This window comes from Odocoileus virginianus, chromosome 34, assembly GCF_023699985.2.
Source record: "Odocoileus virginianus isolate 20LAN1187 ecotype Illinois chromosome 34, Ovbor_1.2, whole genome shotgun sequence".
In the NCBI taxonomy this organism is placed as follows: domain Eukaryota; kingdom Metazoa; phylum Chordata; class Mammalia; order Artiodactyla; family Cervidae; genus Odocoileus; species Odocoileus virginianus.
The window spans coordinates 8,510,334-8,528,034 of NC_069707.1; the positions used below are offsets into that span (position 1 = coordinate 8,510,334).

Genomic DNA, 17,701 nt, shown 5'->3' on the forward strand with positions numbered 1-17,701 from the left:
AGAAGTTACTAAAAACCACTGAATTGCACATTTTAAATGGTGAGTTTTATGGGATGTAAGTTATATTCTAACAAAGCTGTTGTAGACTAATGATTCAAGGATGAAAAATCAAAATACAATATCTTCTCAGTAATTATTCAGTACGTGAACCAAAATAGCATCTGAAGAAGCTTTTACAGTTTGTTCCAGTTGTAAAACTTTCCTCGTCACACTCCAGGGGTTTCTTTCTCCCATTTGTGGGAGAAGTTTTACCAGACTACTTCCTGTCAGAGCCTTTCTAAGCATTTGAAAGCTCTTATCCAAATATTTGAAAACTGTGGAAGCTGCTGAAGTGGCACCTTGGAAGAGGGTGGGGATGTTGGAAAACAGCACTCACATTTTAAATGATTATGAAAGGTCAGGCTCTCGGTGTAATTTTGGTGGTGCTTAGATAGTTGTGCTCACACTAATTTTGAGTAAATGCAGGTGTGATAATATAGGGATCAACTGTTAATGCTCAGTCCACTGCCTGCAGTTCATTCAAATATTACGATTTGAATTTCCCTTTCTCACTGGGTTTCCTGAATCCAGGTATATAGTAAAATCACTGCAAACTTGTTTCCCCTGCAGTGTTCTGGCTTCTAAATCACCTAAACCTGGTTGGTCTATTAAGATGTAAGGCAGCTACTTGTTTGTGGAAGAACTGGTCTTGAAATTCTCCCTCCTGTCTTGGTCTTCAGTATGGTGTGAATTCATTTTGTAAAAAGTGTGGCAGGAGAGGTTATCTTTCTTACACTGAGTTTAAAGTAGTTCAGGAGGAAGTAAACATTTCTCAAAGGAAAAATTGCAAGACTAGATTTCCTTACTAAAGTGAGGAGAATAGTGAGGGGAGGTAATTTGACAGCCAGAAATTCAGCTTACACATAACACGGGTTACAAGTAAAATAATAGTGTTTTATCATCAACTCTGTCTCTTCCATATCTCAGACTCTTAGAAGGCATTTTAGATACCACTTTGATAAAATTAAACTGAGAAGGTTCAAAAATCATGTTTTCCAAAGTATATTCTGAAAAGTACTTTTCCTTTTCGATATTCCATGGGGAAAAAAATCTCTGTAGTCAGAAGAATCTGGGAGACCTCAGCTAAGGCCCCGTCCTGGAATTTCACAATTTGCATGAATACCGCATACTCTCAAAGCCTTTTGATTAACTAAACAAAGAAAAAAGAAGCAGAACCTCAAGTTGTGTGACCTCAGAATACTGCCTCCCCAACCCCCAGGCCTTTTCCCCTCTCTTGAGATTCAGATAGATGGTGCGGTGTCAGAAGCCACTCCCGTCATTAAGCTGTAGAATGCAGAGTTGGAAGATCCCTTACAGATAAGTCTTTCCATTTTACGACCGACCGAGCTGGGGATGCCTCCTCCACACTGGGGGCTGGGACCTCGGGGACCAGGGCGGAGGTGGCCCAGGCTCAGAGGCCAGTCCTGCTGTCCGCCTGCCTTGTGTTCGAGTGCCCATCTGCTGGACAGAATGAGCCAAGGGGATAGCAGATTTATTTCATTTTAAGAGGGTGAGTTGTTGTTCCGTGTATATTTATAAAAAAACAGATTGGGGTTTAACACCTTTAATTCCTTATGGGGAAAAGAGCTGTCAGTTGCATTGGAGCAACAGAACCTGGACTATATCGTGTGTCTGGTTGGAGAGGAACATCCCCCTCTCTGCGCCTGTGAAAACAGGTGTGAGCTTCTCCTTTGTCTGTGAAAGCAGTCTCCCAGCCGACTCGTGATTTTAGTGATTTTCACTTGAATTTCCCACCCCTCTGCGTGCCTCGCCAGAGGGGGAGCCAAGGTGCGTGTGCTCAGCCGTGTTCACCTCTTTGCACCCCGTGGACTGTAGCCCACCAGGCTCCTCTGTCCATGGGATTCTGGGCAAGGAGACTGGAGTGGGTTTCCACGCCCTCCTCCAGGGGACCTAACCCCGCTCAGAGAATCACACCCGGGTCTCCTGTGTCTCCTGCGTTGGCAGACTCTTTACCACCGAGCCAGCTGGGAAGCCCCAAACACACTTCTTACTCTGAAATTCTGACCTAGTATACAGCTGTTTAAAAAAAGCCTCGTTATTGTAGAGTGCTAATGTGACTCCCATACTGAAACTTCCTTATGAATTCCCATTATAGCTAGTGGAATGTGGTTGTCTTGTTCCTTTAGGTTCTGAGATTTTAGAAATCTAACTGCATCTTCATGCCATGGCTTCAAATGGAGTAGTGTTTGAAGGAGCAACATGAATTATTAAATTTATCATCTACGCCAGCCACATGGTTCTTTGTATGTAAGGGGTGCGGATACCTGGGCAAAATTAAACTTTTATCACCGCTGTCTCCTCCAGACACAGCAGAATGTTAGAAAGGGTTTCAGCCTGGGATAAAACACTGCCCTTTTGGGGGTAGATTTTAAATGACTCACTGCACACCCACACCGCACATTCCTATGGGATTTTGCTGCCTTCAGAGAATACTGCCTTTAACAAAAGTGTGTGATTTGGGGGGGAGATAGATAAGCAGTAAAGATGGCAAACCATGCGGTTTTCTCCAGTCTTTGCAAGTGGTTTGGGTTTACGTGGTGTTGCATTTAAGCCCTGGACCTCCAGTTTCTCATGGGACCATTCTCACATTTATAATGCGAACCACGTAATCCCACTTTATTTCTGTGGCACCACTGCAAACACAAGAGCTCGCTTTTTCCAGGTGCGCTTAAAACAACTGACTGTATCAGGGAAACCGGGCAGGATAATAGAAAGGAGAGTTGGGATGCCAAAGCCTGGTTTCTTTGGACCAAAACATGCAGATGAATGGTCCCATCCTGTAAGTAAATGTTTCACTTTCTTTTTTCTTTTTTTTTAAATGTTTCACTTTAAACTGTGAAAGTTCGTGCTGTATTTCCGCACATGGTGGCAGATGTGTAAAGTAACACACTACTGATGGAGGCAGCGCCATGCTGGGGTCCTCAGTTTCCCCAGAGGGTGCGCGTGCATGTGTGTGCGCGCGTGTTGTGAGTACTTCTAGAGGCTTGGGGTGGGGGGATACCTGTGTTTAGTGGGTGGGCTCAGGGATGCTAAACATTCCATAGTCCTTGAGATGGTCTTGCAGAAGGAATGCTTGTACTGCCCAGAACAGCATAACCCCCAGCCCCTGTGAGGGACGTGAGGAGGCTGGGGACGTGTGTGAGTAGGCACACACACATCCAGTCCTGCAGGGCAGCTTGACGGGTCTCATTCATATGGTGTTCACCCGCGTGTTTAGCTGTCATGAGTTCTCCCGTCTTGACCTTGGTTTCAAGATGGTTGACTGTGCGCAGTTATTGAAACACGCATATTCTGATCACAGTTACCTTGACTTTGTAATTTTGGGGGTTGTCTGAACATGTTGGTGTCTCCCCGAATTCGAACTGGGGCCAGTTAGTTGCTCCTTCTGACGGGGCTGTTGGGGAGACGCCTGCCTCCTGCTGCGGGGCTGGCCAGGCCCGTAATCAGAAGAGCTTCTCCAGCTCGCCGGCTGTGTTCCAGGTCCTGCACCAGATTGCAGGATTGCCAGCGTGCCGGGCTCCGGGAAGTTCCTGGAAAGACCAGGCCAGGTGACACTTAGCACAGTGTCTCAGTGGAGCTGCTGAGGGTGATTTTAAGTCCCTGTGACAGAAGGAGCAGTTTTTGCAGGTTGCACAGACCCTTCTGTTAACACTTAATTTTTAAGAAGTTCACTTCATATGTACCACTGGCTTGTTACAGCTAACCTTAGTAAAAGTATTCATTTTGTGGATTATTGCTTTTTCAAAGAGTTGTGTGAACTTGAGTCAAATGTGAACCTGCTCAGAACCTTAAAATTGTTTTTTTCCCCCTAAATTCCTGTTAATAAGTTTGCAAAATGGTTAAAAATGGTGTGATCACTTTTTTATGTTAATTATTAGCATTGGTCTCAGGAGGTAACATTTTCCCTCTTCCTCAGGTTTAGAGATGATCAAGGTTTAGAAGTTAAGAGTCTAAAGTGTGAGCCTCTTGTCTTTTGTATTCGTCTCAACCAGGGAGAAGGCACCCCACTCCAGAACTCTTGCCTGGAAAATCCCATGGACAGAGGAGCCTGGTAGGCTGCAGTCCATGGGGTCGCTAAGAGTCGGACACGACTGAGCTACTTCACTTTCATGCATTGATTGGAGAAGGAAATGGCAACCTACTCCAGTATTCTTGCCTGGAGAATCCCAGGGACTGGGGAGCCTGGTGGGCTGCTGTCTATGGGGTCGCACAGAGTTGGACACGACTGAAGTGACTTAGTAGCAACCAGGGTAGAAGCTTTGGGCCCACGTTGTCTGGTCATCCAGTTTCTGAGTCAGTAAAAGAGAAAGAAAAGCCTGTTTGAGGTCCAGCATTGGTCAGCCCCCATCTCCCCACTGTAGTCACGAGTATGGCATTCATTGTAGGCTTATGAGTGTAACCTGGAGCTGCGTTTGTTCCAGAATGTTTGAGTTTGGGGCTGCTTTTCACATCTCTCATACATGCCCTTGGAACCATAATTGAGAGACAGACTCATATTATTTTGTGCTTCATAACAGCCATTTAGTGATTTCTTTAAAATATCACTATAAGGAAAAGGAAGAAACTTAGGCTTTATATTTTAAAAAACTTGAAGACTCTAAAATGTGCCTAGTCTTGCTTCTCAGTAAACTTCACTTCTTGAATTTGTAGACTTGAGATTGGGAGGAAACTTACTAAAATCTGGGGCATTGTGCCTCCCTTCTGTGTTCTATCAGGTAGAGAACCTTTCAGACAGACTGGATGTATGTGTCCATTGTCACAGTTTGGAATGTTAGGGAAAAAACGATGTGAACAAAAATTAGTCTTTATGACTTAGAGTCTATGTATCCAGCCAGGGCATGACACATGTCCTGAACTTATATCAGGAGGCTAAGTAATAAGTTATCTGTGTCCTCGTTACATTTCCGTCTGAGTGGGATGAATTTGGAATCTGTGTCTATCTGTTTATGTATTTCACTTGAAAAATGATGAGAAGTAGACATTTCTTAAGCACCATAGTTGCTGTGATATTTTCCTCCGGGATCATGATACAAAGTAGCTAGATTTGTATGTTTTTTATATGCTAGTGAGTTCTGGGTTTTTTCAGGTGATAGATTTGAAAATTACCTGTAAGTCAATGTTTTTAAACCACCAACAGTATGGCAGCATTCGATGACATTTTTTCCAGCCTTCCCATCACTCTTCCTGTCCTAGTAATGCTTCCGTGTTTTTCCTGCCTTCATAATTATCATTTTGGATTCCTACACAGCACTCTGTCCTCCTGGGTGCGTCTGCAGCCGTTTACCCATCTCCCTCCACTGTTTAGGAGGTCTCTGAAGTTGTACAGAGCCTTCTCTCCTCCTATCACCTGCAGACTTGGTATGGGTGCCCGGGGGACTCACGGACCTGTCGTAGGGGTCAGAATGTGAGATGGTGTGTGCAAAGTGTGTTAACAGTCATCAAAGTATCCTTGTAGAAAAACAGCTTAGACCTAAGTGTGAGTGTGCTTTTTTTAAAGCCACGAGGAGACACGTTTGAATCCAAGGTGTGTGCGTGTGCAGAGCTGGGTGTGTGTGTGTGTGTGTGTGTTGACAGACGTGAGCTCAGATGTGGAGGCTGGGTGGGTGTGTGTGGTGACAGACATGAGTTCGGGTGTGGAGGAGGAACACTCTTGCCGTGTTGCTCGGGACCTTTGGGTTTCAGTGGAAGACTCGGGAGACGTCTACAAGGACACCGGGTTAAGCGTGATGTGTTGTTTTTTTTTTTTCCAGATCAACGTCCGAGTGACCACCATGGATGCGGAGCTGGAGTTCGCCATCCAGCCAAACACCACAGGAAAGCAGCTTTTTGATCAGGTTGGTCTCTGCGCACTTGAGGGTTTCAAGTTAGCAAAGAGCATCTGAATCCCTTTGTTTGCTGAGCACAGTCATTACCTCCATCCCCAGCTTACTCCTCTTGGTAGAGATGACTGTTTATTTCCCGCCTGCCAGCGGGGCCCGTGCTCCCTGTCCACAGCCCCCGAGGAGAAGGGACCCCATGCAGTCTTCCTGAGCCAGGGCCTCACCTGGGAGCCCCACCTGCCACCTCTCCCACAGGGTTTCTGCAGTCCCCCTGGCTGCTTCCTGCCATCTGGTGCAGGGCGCGATGAGGAGGCAGGCTGGCATCTCCCCGGCCTCCCTGCAGCTGCAGCATCCCAAGCCCCTCAGGTGCCAGCACACACCCCTCCCTTTCAATAAGAGCAGCGAACCACCATGAGGGCCATGATGGTTCTTCCACAGAACAGTTCCGAGCTTTAGGCAGAGCGAGACCCACTTTTCCGGGCTTCTTAGATTCTGCGCTGGGCCTGAGAGCCCAGTAGGGCGACAGGGCTGGGTTGGGTGTGCATTCCTAACCATCTGCCCCCTTGGCGGCCTTCCTGGGAGGCCCTGCCGGTGGCCAGGCGCTGCTTCGCACCCCAGCACCAACCTGGAAAGTGGAGCGGAGTTTTGGCGAATGTAGAAGTTAGAGGTGACTCACACGGGTCTGGTGGGATCTCCCTTTCTTCGTCCCTGAATTTCCCCTAGCCAGTGAGCAGGTCCTCCCAGGGGCTCCCCCCGGCACAGGGCCGGGCCGCTGAGTGGATAGGATGTGGCTTCCCGCGGGTCAGACCCAAGCCGAGGCTGCAGTTGGTGGATGGAGAGGAAGGACTGGAGGGGAGCGGGGATGGCTGGGCCACGTGGGGCTTTCTCCGGCGGCCTTGAAGCCGCTCAGAGAGGAAGACAGGGCAGGTTTCGTATCCAGATGTTGAGGTGGAGGGAGGTTTGGCCTGTGGGGAGTGAGAAACTAGCAGGGGGCGGGATACACAAAAGGTGGTCTGGGAACCCGCCTCCTCCGCACTTGCTACCATAGAAACCAGACCTGGGGCTTCACCGGAGGCTTGCCTCCAGCAAACATCCACCCCCTCCCACCAAAGCCGGTGAGGAAGCAGGCTCAGGGCAGACTTCGGTATTGATACCAAATTTCCAAATTCGTTACTTCCGGTGTGTACAGTCCTCTTTCAAATTTGATAGAAGTCATACGTTTGAAGAATGGTAACCTGTTTTTTTCAAGGCTTAACATTTTATGTCATAGAATTTATTCAGCAAAATCCTAGGACCTGGTTATGATGATATTTAACAAGTGTCCACAGCAAGTTGCTTTTTGACACAAGCTGCTTTCAAGACAGAAATAATCAGTGTGGGACTCTCTGTAACCAACCACAGGAGACTTTTCCACCTAGTACTAGAGAGAATTTAAAACAGAAACTCTCCCTGTGACCTAGGGCTGAATTCTCCCTCCCTGTATCAGAATTTCACGTTTCTGGGGGTGGTTAGAGTCACCCCTTGGCGCGTGTGAAGCTGAGCACCCCCTCGTCCCTGGAAGCTTGCCGCCTCTGCCCGTGGGCACCCCGCACCTGCAGCACACTCACCTTTGCCAGTGACCCTGGGTTGACCCCTGTCTGTGTGCCCCCTGCAGCCCACCTGGCTGTCTTTACTGAGGAAACTCTGATGGGGGCCAGAGCAGTAAGGGTGACATCATAAGCTTTGTTATCCCTAACACTGCTGAAATGTGCATTAAAAGCAAGTGGTTCAAGGACTTCCCCGGGCGGTCCAGTGGTTGGGACTCGGGACTTTCACTGCTGTGGTCCCAGGTTCGATTCCTGGTCAGGGAACTAGGAGCCCAGATGCCACATGGCCTAAAAGGACTGAATGGTTGGTGTCTGTTGGTAACAGGCAGCGTAGGGGAGGCTGCCCGCTGTGATGAAGCCGGCGCCTCGCTCTTTAGTGGGTCTGCTGCACCACGTGGCTGGGGTCCCCAGGGCCAGTGCCCCTCCAGAGAGCTGCTCATGACAGTTCCAACCCCGTCCCTTTCCTACAGGTGGTTAAGACCATCGGCCTTAGGGAAGTGTGGTACTTTGGCCTCCAGTATGTGGATAACAAAGGATTTCCTACGTGGTTGAAACTTGATAAAAAGGTAAGTCAGAGTTAACTATTTACAGGCTATTAATTGGGTTTGGTCTACTCTGTTGACATTGAAACTCTGTCTTTTGTTTTTTTTCCTTTCTATTTGTGTAAAAGTTTTTATAGACAGAAAGGTTGCTGGTTTCAGGTAAACGGGGATAGTGGCTGGAAATTAGATCCTGGTCTTTCTCCTTACGGGAGTACGTGATGCATGATCGCTTAGGTTTTAGTTGACCTTAGTTTTGTTGTTTTTTTCTCCCCAATGAGACTGTTAATCTTAAAAACCATGAATCATCCAGTGTTTTGTAAGTCTTGTTACTGCTTTGTTTGGGCCTGTGATAGAGTTCCTTCCAACTCTAGAGTCTGGATAATTCCATTAACAATTACAAAGAAACACATTAAGCTAAGTGTCTTTTCTCCAGGTGGTTTCTCCCGTTTTTCCAAGTCCTGCTTTCCTCCCGTATTACTGTACAGCCGGAGGGCAGTTGGAAGCATGCAGGAGCGGGGGGAGGGCGTGAAGAGTTCCTGAGAGCGTGGTCCTGGGCTGGCCTGGACCTGTGGACAGAGGCTGGGTTCACGGGTCACTTGGGCAGGCCCCTGGAGTTACAGCATCGCCCCCCAGAAAACCAGGGCTGGGGCTCTTGTGAGGGTGTCACAGGATTCTCGCCTGCCTTCTGTCTTCCGTGCTGAAAAGGTGACTTTCAGAGTCATCATTACCTTCTGAAAACTGGCCTGCCGGACCCTTTGAGCCAGTGGTTCAGCATATGCCGGGCTGGCGGGTCTCTGTGGGTGGACTTTGCAATGAGGGTCTGGCTTCTGCCCACCCAGGTGTCCGCCCAAGAGGTCAGGAAGGAGAGCCCGCTGCAGTTCAAGTTCCGGGCCAAGTTCTACCCCGAGGACGTGGCCGAGGAGCTCATCCAGGACATCACGCAGAAGCTCTTCTTCCTGCAAGTGAAGGAGGGCATCCTCAGCGACGAGATCTACTGCCCGCCCGAGACCGCTGTGCTCCTGGGCTCCTACGCCGTGCAGGCCAAGTTCGGCGACTACAACAAGGAGCTGCACAAGGCCGGGTACCTCGGCTCCGAGCGGCTCATCCCGCAGAGGTGAGCTGGCGGGCCTCGAGGGGGGTGGGTTCCCTGCAAGGCCCAGACTCTGTCAACAGCCCCGCCGCAGTGCAGCGCTCCCCCAGGCCCTGATCCCCCGAAAGGGGCCTGCAGTAGAGACACTCAGCAGGGCGGGGCCGGCTTCACGTGGCTTCTTGGCTCTCCCTGGTGGATGATAAGTTGGCCCCTGTTAAACCTGTCTTTCATTTACTAGTGGTCACGTAATTGACCCCTTTTGGAAGAAGAGGCTGCTTAGAATAAAATACCTTTTTAAAATTTTTCCAGGAAGACAAGGCTCCTCTCATTCCAGGTTCTTAATTGTCCAATTCTGTTAACTGTCAGAAATGTTGCATATTAGGAAATAGATGGTTTTCTTTGGGGGGAAATAAAAGTCACGGTTTGGGTGAGGCCGGGCCGTGGCCAGTCACTCGCCTCTCCCAGCCTTTGGGGTGATTGACGCCCTGCGCCCTCTTCCTTTGCCACCCAGAGTCATGGACCAGCACAAGCTCACCAGGGACCAGTGGGAGGACCGGATCCAGGTGTGGCACGCCGAGCACCGCGGGATGCTCAAGTGAGTGCTGGGCTGGGCTGGGCTCTGCCTTCCCGTGGGCGGACTCGGTTAGGGTCCTTCAGGCGGCTTGGTGACCCGTTGGGAGCCGCTGGTGGCCGGTGCCTGGCGGGGAAGGTGTAACGAGCTGCCAGTGAGGTTTCTTCTTAAAGCCAGGTGTTCTTCCCCACCCCCGAACTGGAGCCGGAAGTGGTTCAGGTTATACTTCACACCCTCAGGCCTTCTCCTTGTTTTGGAGGAAAGAAAAACTTGTGTCTGAAATGCTTCAATTTCATCCTGGGGGCCAGAGTGGTGTTCACAAACCATCAGGCATGCTATTTCATCCGTTGTCCATTCGGTGGCTGTCTTTAAAACGGTGTCAATGTTGACAAAGATCCCGAGAGACAAACACTTGCTATTAAAGAAGCACCAGAGGGGCCGGTGGGAGGTCTGTCCTGGCGTCGTCCTCTCGGACACTGGCAGCGGTTCTGATGATGTCCTGGCCGCAGCAGTTCCCGGGCAGCTTGGGCCTCAGAGACCGTGTGTCCTTGGCCTTCCGTCTCTGACCCGAGCATCTTCTGTGCTCCTCATGAGGTGGATCGGGGAGGGCAGAGGGGAGGCAAGCTCCTGGGCTCCCTGAGGCATCATGTGGGTGGCCGGGAGACAAGGTCATGCCCAGCAACGAGGTTTACAGGGAAGTCCTCTGCGTCCAGAGGAACCAGCGTGAGCCAGTTCGGTCCTTTCCTAACATGTGAAGGACATCAGCAGTCAGTGTTCAGGACGGCTGGGGGCCCGCTCGGGTCTCAGGCTGGCAGAGGGACCGCAGTGGAGGCGCTGGTATAACTGTTGCACGCGGTTCACACTCACGCCCATGTCTGCTCTCCCCACATAGAGACAGTGCCATGCTGGAATACCTGAAGATCGCCCAGGACCTGGAAATGTACGGGATCAACTACTTTGAGATAAAAAATAAGAAAGGAACAGACCTTTGGCTTGGCGTTGATGCCCTTGGACTAAATATCTATGAGAAAGATGATAAGTGAGTCAAACTTTATATCATCTTTTGGTGGGTAGTGGCAAATACGCACGTGGGTTACTTTCAGAGTATTTACCTAGCAACTGATCGGCCCAGCGTCTGACTCTTAAGGGCTTCGCAGCTGTGACCTGGCTGTGTGAGAGGTTGGTTCAGAGGCGCATGTTCTTTCTCCTGTTATTTCTGTCGCAGCCTGTCTGTCAGCCCATGTAGCATGTGCTGAGGGGCCCAGCAGGGTGACCACCAGGGTCCATGACCTCACAGGCCCTGGAGCTTGTGAAAGACAGCAGAACAGAGCTGCATGCAGGAGGGCACCCCGCCCCCTCCTCTGAGGGTGCCCACGGCTACCAGCTGGCAGCACTGGGCGGCTTGAGGTTTGTGCTAATCCAGCCAAGAATATTTGTGATCCTGCCGAGACCTTAAGATTCTGTAAACAATAGCCTCTGTGTACAGACAATTTCGCTAAATCGTCTGGGCTCTTGTGCGATGCAGGGCCGGCCCACCCCCCCTTGATTTCCTTGCCCATCCTTGTGGTTACAAACTCTGCACGGACGTGTTTTTCCTGCCAAGAAGCTGGATTCACAGAAAAAGATCGTTCTCATTGAGTGAGGGCGCGTTTTCCACGGCGGGTCCCTGCTCCTTGGTCTTGGGAGGGGTAGCTCCCCCCGTCTCACCTGCTCTCAAGTTAGTGGTCTCTGCTCCCCCATGCCCCAGGTAGGCTGCCCCCCAGCCCCCACGATCGGGAGCAGACCAGCACTGCTTTTGATGGACGATACCGTATGTAGTGGTGTTTGCTCACTCAGTGTATCCAACTCTTTGCGACCCCTTAGACTGTAGCCCGTCAGGCTCCTCTGTCCATGGGATTCTCCCGGCAAGAATACTGGAGTGGGCTGCCCTTTCCTCCTCCAGGGCATCTTCCCAACCCAGGGATCGAACCTGTGTCTCCTGTATGAGCAGGCGGGTTCTTTACCACTGAGCTGCCAAGGAAGCCCAGTATCATCTGTAGAATCCACTGTAATCCCAGCGTGCTTGCCGGAACCCAGAGTGCACAACCCTTTCTCCTGGGGGTTGGGGTCTGTGTCGGACATTCCCAGCCCCTGGGCCGAGCACCGCTTTTATCCACCCACCGGAAGGCGTGGTGCCAATCAGACGACTCTCGTTACACTTGGGACGTGGCTCGCTTAGCAGAGGCGTGCAGGGCCTCGTCTGAGGACCCAGAAGTGGGTCCCTGAGGACTCTTGGTGCGCTTCTTCCTCTGGACCCAGGCGTGACCAGCCTGGATGAGTCAGGGTCTCGGGCCAGTCCTCGGGGAGCACCACTGCCTCATGGGAACATGCATGGGAAACCGCCTCTGCCTCTGAACTCTGCTCCTGCATGAGCAGGTCTTATAACATAGCCACGGCCCGGGCTGTCCCGACAGGTTTTTCAGGCTGCGGGACACCACCAGGGGCAAACACTTGCTGCTGTCAGCTCGTCACCACACCTGCCCACCCACGTAAATGCCCGTTTGCTCCAAGGAGAAACTGAGGGAGCCGCTTGGCTCCCCCAGCCCTGCCTCTCCCCTCCGGCTCCCACCCACCCCTCAGCTGAGCTGTGAAACCAGCGGCCTCTCAAAGGGTCTTCTCCCCGAAGAAGACCCCGGGGGGCGTGGGGCACGCCTTGCTCCCCCTTGCTTCTGCGGGCAGGTCACTTAGTTCTTCCGTAGTCAGAGCTGTGCTCCTTTGAAGCAAATACTGACAAGTCCCTTCCTCGGATGAGCAGGAGGTTGTGGCTGGGTCTGAGGAATGCGGTGGCAGCGCTTAGCTGCGGTAAAGTTGTGTTAAAGGTGACCCTCAGCCGTGGAGCTGACGGTGGAGGACCATGAGGACCTGGAGCATTGCTCAAGGGAGAAATCTGCTATGTCCAGTGCGTGGTGATGTAGACCTCATACACCTTGTAGGTGCGTGCTAAGTCGCTTCAGTCGTGTCCGACTCTTTGCAACCTCATGGACTGTAGCCCTCCAGTCTCCTCTGTCCGTGGGATTCTCCAGGCAGGAATACTGCAGTGGGTTGCTATTTCCTCCTCCAGGGGATCTTCCTGACCCAGGGGTCCAACCCGCATCTCCTGTGGCTCCTAAATTGCAGGCAGATTCTTTACTGCTGAACCACCAGGGAAGCCCTGCAGATAAGCAGGTGTCTCTACTGAAAAGCTTATCCTTTTTAGTATTAAACATGCTGGGATGGGGGATATTTCTTGGGGTCCCTTTTCCATCATGTATGTAACAGTCAAGTGGGAGTGCGTAGGGCAGGAAGCACTGGTCTTTCTGTAAACCCTTGCTCCAGAGAAGAGAGGGTGTGGGGAGAGTGTGGACTTTGGCCGCGGACGCCTGCGTCAGCTTGGGGCAGGGAAGGTTGAGATTAGCCGTGTGACAACTGCCTGGCCTAGTCCGGCCAAAAACAAAACCAGAAGATCAGAGTAGCCTGATCTGCTGCAAGCTCTTGGGCCTTTTGGAAGCCCTCTTTCCCCAGCCTCGTCCCTCCCAGAGCTCAGTCCTCTGGGCCTCTGTGCTGGCTGGGGCTGAAGCAGGAGAGGATGGGGCGAGATGAAGGCCAGTGTCTCTCCCCTTACGTTGTTCACCCAGGCTTGTAATCACACATTCTGATTTCCATTTCTGTTGATGAGCGTTAGAAATGATGTTTCACCCATTTAAAAATACAGGATTCTTTCCAGTTTCTAAAAATCTTGCTCCCAGGCAGGTTTCTCTTTGGTGGGGAGGGGCACTGGTGTTACATCTTTGTGCCTAATTTATCGTCAGTGGCTTACCTGCATCTCCAAGGAGAGTCGAAAGGGATTTTATGATTCGTGAGTTTTGTGGATTCACGGGTATATCAGGATCACAGTTGTCAGACAATCCTCTCCTTTCTGTCTTTGGTACCCCAACTTGAACATGAAACAGATTTTATGTTTTGAATAGCTGGGTTTCTGACACAAGACTGTTTCCACGAGGACCTCTCCGGAAAGAGTTAGAGCACCTCTCGGAAGAGGTTTAAAAGTCCGGCTCAGGTTGGCCGGACACGTGGTGGGGGGCACCTTGGTGGCTGTTCAGTGTCGGGGAGCAGGCAGCAGAGACAGGGTGCAGGGAGTTTTCCGATGCCCCAGCCCCACAGAGAGGGTTGGTCCTCCTGATGGGGGAGGGCAGGGCCGGGGTGACCAACTTTCCCTCCACATGGAGGTGTGGGCAGACCTTGAGGCTCATCCCACCCGGGGAGGTGACTCGGCGGTTCTGCCTGCCCTTCCCCTTCTCTGAGGCCCGTCCCCGCCCCCAGACCTTTCTAAACTCATTCCAATGAAAATTTTCAAAAAAAAACCTGCAACACACGAAGCATTTTACAGTGAATCCCACGTGCCTACAGCCGAGGTTCCACCGCTGGCATTTAACTCCTTGCTTTGTGATGCCCCACCCCCCGTCCACATGTCACTGCCCTCTGTCCCCACACCCTCCTCTGGACACATTTCAAAGTAGATTGCAGGCATCTGTATCCTCGCCCCCAAATGCCTATTATTTACTAAAGCTCAGTCTGTTTTGTGGCTTCCCAGGCGACTTGGTGATACAGAGTCTGCCTGCCAGTGCAGGAGGCTCGGGTTCAATCCCTGAGTCGGGAAGATCCTCTGGAGGAGGAAATGGCAACCCACTCCAGTATTCTTGCCTAGAGAATTTCATGGACAGAGGGGCCTGGTTGGCTATAGTCCCTGGGGTCATAGTCAGACAGAACTTAAGTGACTGAGTAGTAGTATGTTTTTTTGTTTGTGTGTGTGTGTGTGTGTGTTTTAAGGTAAAAATTTAATGAAATTCACAGTTCTTGAGTGTTCATCTGCTAATATTAGACACACACATGCCTGCAAACTCCTGTCATGGTGTGGAATGTCATCATCACTGCTTCAGGTTTTGAATTTAATTTTTTTTTTTTTTTTACCGTATTGCACAGCATGTGGGATCTCAGTTCCCCAACCAGGGATCGAACCTGCACCCCATGCATTAGAAGCTCAGAGTCTTTAACCACTGAACTGCCAAGGAAGTCTCAAATTTAAATTTTCCTAACCATTTTTTCATGTTGAAACCATTTCAGACTTGAGAAAGTTTCCAAAAATAGTAAGTGCAGAGAATTCCCACATGCCCTTTCCCAGATGCTCAGTTGCTCGGTCGTGTCTGACTCTTCGTGCCCATGGACTGTAGCCCCCCAGGCTCCTCTCTCCATGGGATTTCTCAGAGTGGGTTCCACTTTCTTCTCCAGGGGATCTTCCCTTCCCAGCAGTTGAATGCGCACCTCCTGCCTTGGCAAGCGGATTCTTTACCACATGTGCCTCTTCCCACATGTTAGCATCTCACATAAAACAGGGTCCAGGTATCACAGTCAGTATGTTCACCCTGATACCCAATGCTTTTAACAGTCTGTGGACGGTCTTCCCATGATTTCCCACTCATGTCCCATTTCTGCCCAGGATCTGCCTGGAATCCCACCTACATTCAGTTGCCACCCTTACCTTCCCGCCACCCCCACCCCCCCAATCTCCTTCCATCTGGGACAGTCCCACAGTCTGTCTGTCACAGCCTTGACCCCTGTGAAGAGTATTGACATTGACTCTAGAAAATCCCTCACCTTGGATCTGATCCTTTCCCACGATAAGATCTGAGGTTTGCACTTTAGGCAAAAATCCTACAAAAGTGCTGCCGTGCCCTTCCATGTGGCATGTGATGTAGGACTATCCTGCTTCTGGTGTTGATTTGAATCTCAGGTCAAGGTGACATCTGCCTGGCTTCCTGCAAAGTTACTCTCCTCCTTTTTGAGACTGGTAAGTATATTTAGGGGAGAAGTCTAGTGAATATCCTATTCATTATACTTGTAGCTATTCTACATCCATTGTTGAGACTTGCATAAAGCAGTTATTACTGTGGTATGAGAAGTGGTGAATTTTTTTTTAATAATCATTTTGTTTACAGATATTAATGGCATTCTAAAAGGAGCCACTTTCTCCTCTCCCATTTATTGTTTAGTTATTGATATTAATATGGACTTATGGGTATGTGTTTTCGTCAACGGATCATAACGTAAACAGTTACTTCGTTGCTCAGATTGTTTGAGATTTGCTTTTTGGAGCTCCTTTGAGTTGGTGCCTATGCCCTCCTCTGACCCCTGATTTTCAAGTCACTTCTTCCTTTCCGGCACCTCCAGATATCCCAGATTCTGCTCCAGTCCTTGAATTGGCTGTTTCTCCAAAGAGCTCTGGTTCCCTGTTATTCTCGAATTATACTTAAAAATTTTTTTATGCCTAAGTAAGGACAGACTTGGGCTTCCCAGGTGGCGCAGTGGTAAAGAATCTGCCTGCCTAGGTAGGAGACATAAGAGATGCAGGTTCGATTCCTGGGATGGAAAGATCCCCTGGAGGAGGACATGGCAACCCATTCCAGTATTCTTTCCAGGATAATCCCATGAACTGAGGAGCTACAGTCCATGGGGTCACAAAGAGTCGGACATAACTGAGCACATGTACAAAACAGACTTACAAATCCTTTAGAAATCTTCTCTGTGGGTCTTTTTCTGTTTGTGTCCTGTAAGTAAACTCAAAAAAAAAAAAAAGAAGAAGAAAAACCTTTGTTGGCTTACAATTATGGTCAAGAATTAAAGGAGGTTCTGTAACTCAGGAGTGAGTCAGAAATTTCGCATTTAGTCCTCATCTTTGTCCCTACAGTCATGTTTATGGAGACTCTAAATTGTTATATGAGGTTTCAGTCTTACAAAGATAAACTTTGCAGGTACAGCAGAGAGCAGAAGCTGGAGGCCATGGAGACAGGGTGCCCAGCTCTTGAGAGAAACATGCCTGTCGAGCCTGAAGGTCCAAGTTTTCTGTGTTAAAAACTGGAGAGACCCAGATAAAACTAGGAGCCAGAGAACAAATCACTGGCTCTTGAAAGTTCAGGGCATTGGAAGCCCGGTCCGCAGTGCTGACTGCACGGCTGAGGCTGGTTCTAGCACCTCTGCCCTTCCCAGCACGCTGGCCATGTGTTCTGAAGCAGCTGATGCCTGCCTGCTGTCTCTCCTTCACGGCTTTTCCGTGGAAGGACAGAGGCTGACGTCCATGGCAGGGACAGATGATGTGCTGAGTTCCTTTCCAGTGTTCAGAGACCTGTAAACAAGATGTGACTTTAAATGATAGGGCTTCCCCGGTGGCTTAGTAGTCAAGAATCCGCCTGCCAAGGCAGGAAACTCGGGTTCGATCCCTGGGTTGGAAAGATTCCCCTGGAGGAGGAAATGGCAACCCACTCCAGTATTCTTGCCTGGGAAATCCCACGGACTGAGAGCCAGGCGGGCTACAGCCCTTGGGGTTGGCAAGAGTCATTCACAACTAAACTACTAAATAGCATTATATATATATATCTCATAGTAACTGAACAAGCAAACTCCTTGCATGCTTTTTTGAGTGCTTTGAAGTGCTAACCAGATCTGTTTCAGCGGGCACTGGTGGTCCTATAGGAGAACACCTGCAAAAGGATGTGTACCAGAAGGGCTTGACCCTTAAACCACAGCCTGGCCAGTGCCCTGACTCCCGGGTCCCAGAAGAGGCTTAGGTGCCCTCTCCCGGCCTTCAGAGGCCACCCCCACTGCCTCGACTCAGCTTGTGTTGTCACAGCAGGACCTACATTGCCCGTCTGTTTTTGGTTAAACATGCTGGTAGGCAGTGTAGGCCTCCGCCCTTTTCCTTTCCTAAATTGGAGGTTTAGGCTCACAGGCAAGGACTGTTTTTGTTTGACAGCAGCATCTTTGAAAGATGCCTTGAGGATCTGTCCTTACTTCTGGAAAGGTATCCATGGTAAATGTGTTGCAAGAATAGGGTGGAGGATTCCTCCAGGCAAAAGCTGGAAAAGGGCTCCAGAGGAGGGGCTTTGTTTCCCCTCTGGGGAGGGGGATGGTACCCTCCCATCCTTGTCACTCCTCCTGGGGGGGTGGCGGGGGCTCTGTCTCCC

General features: G+C 50.2%; 1 protein-coding gene across 1 annotated transcript in view; it reads left to right on the forward strand.

Annotated features, from left to right (window-relative positions):
* EZR (ezrin) overlaps positions 1-17,701 on the forward strand; it is a 44,354-nt gene that overhangs the window by 18,049 nt on the left and 8,604 nt on the right. The window contains exons 3-7 of the mRNA XM_020889350.2: positions 5,811-5,894; positions 7,936-8,031; positions 8,847-9,121; positions 9,609-9,692; positions 10,561-10,707. Of these exons, the coding sequence (XP_020745009.1) occupies positions 5,811-5,894; positions 7,936-8,031; positions 8,847-9,121; positions 9,609-9,692; positions 10,561-10,707 (686 nt within the window). The remainder of the gene's footprint in view (positions 1-5,810; positions 5,895-7,935; positions 8,032-8,846; positions 9,122-9,608; positions 9,693-10,560; positions 10,708-17,701) is intronic.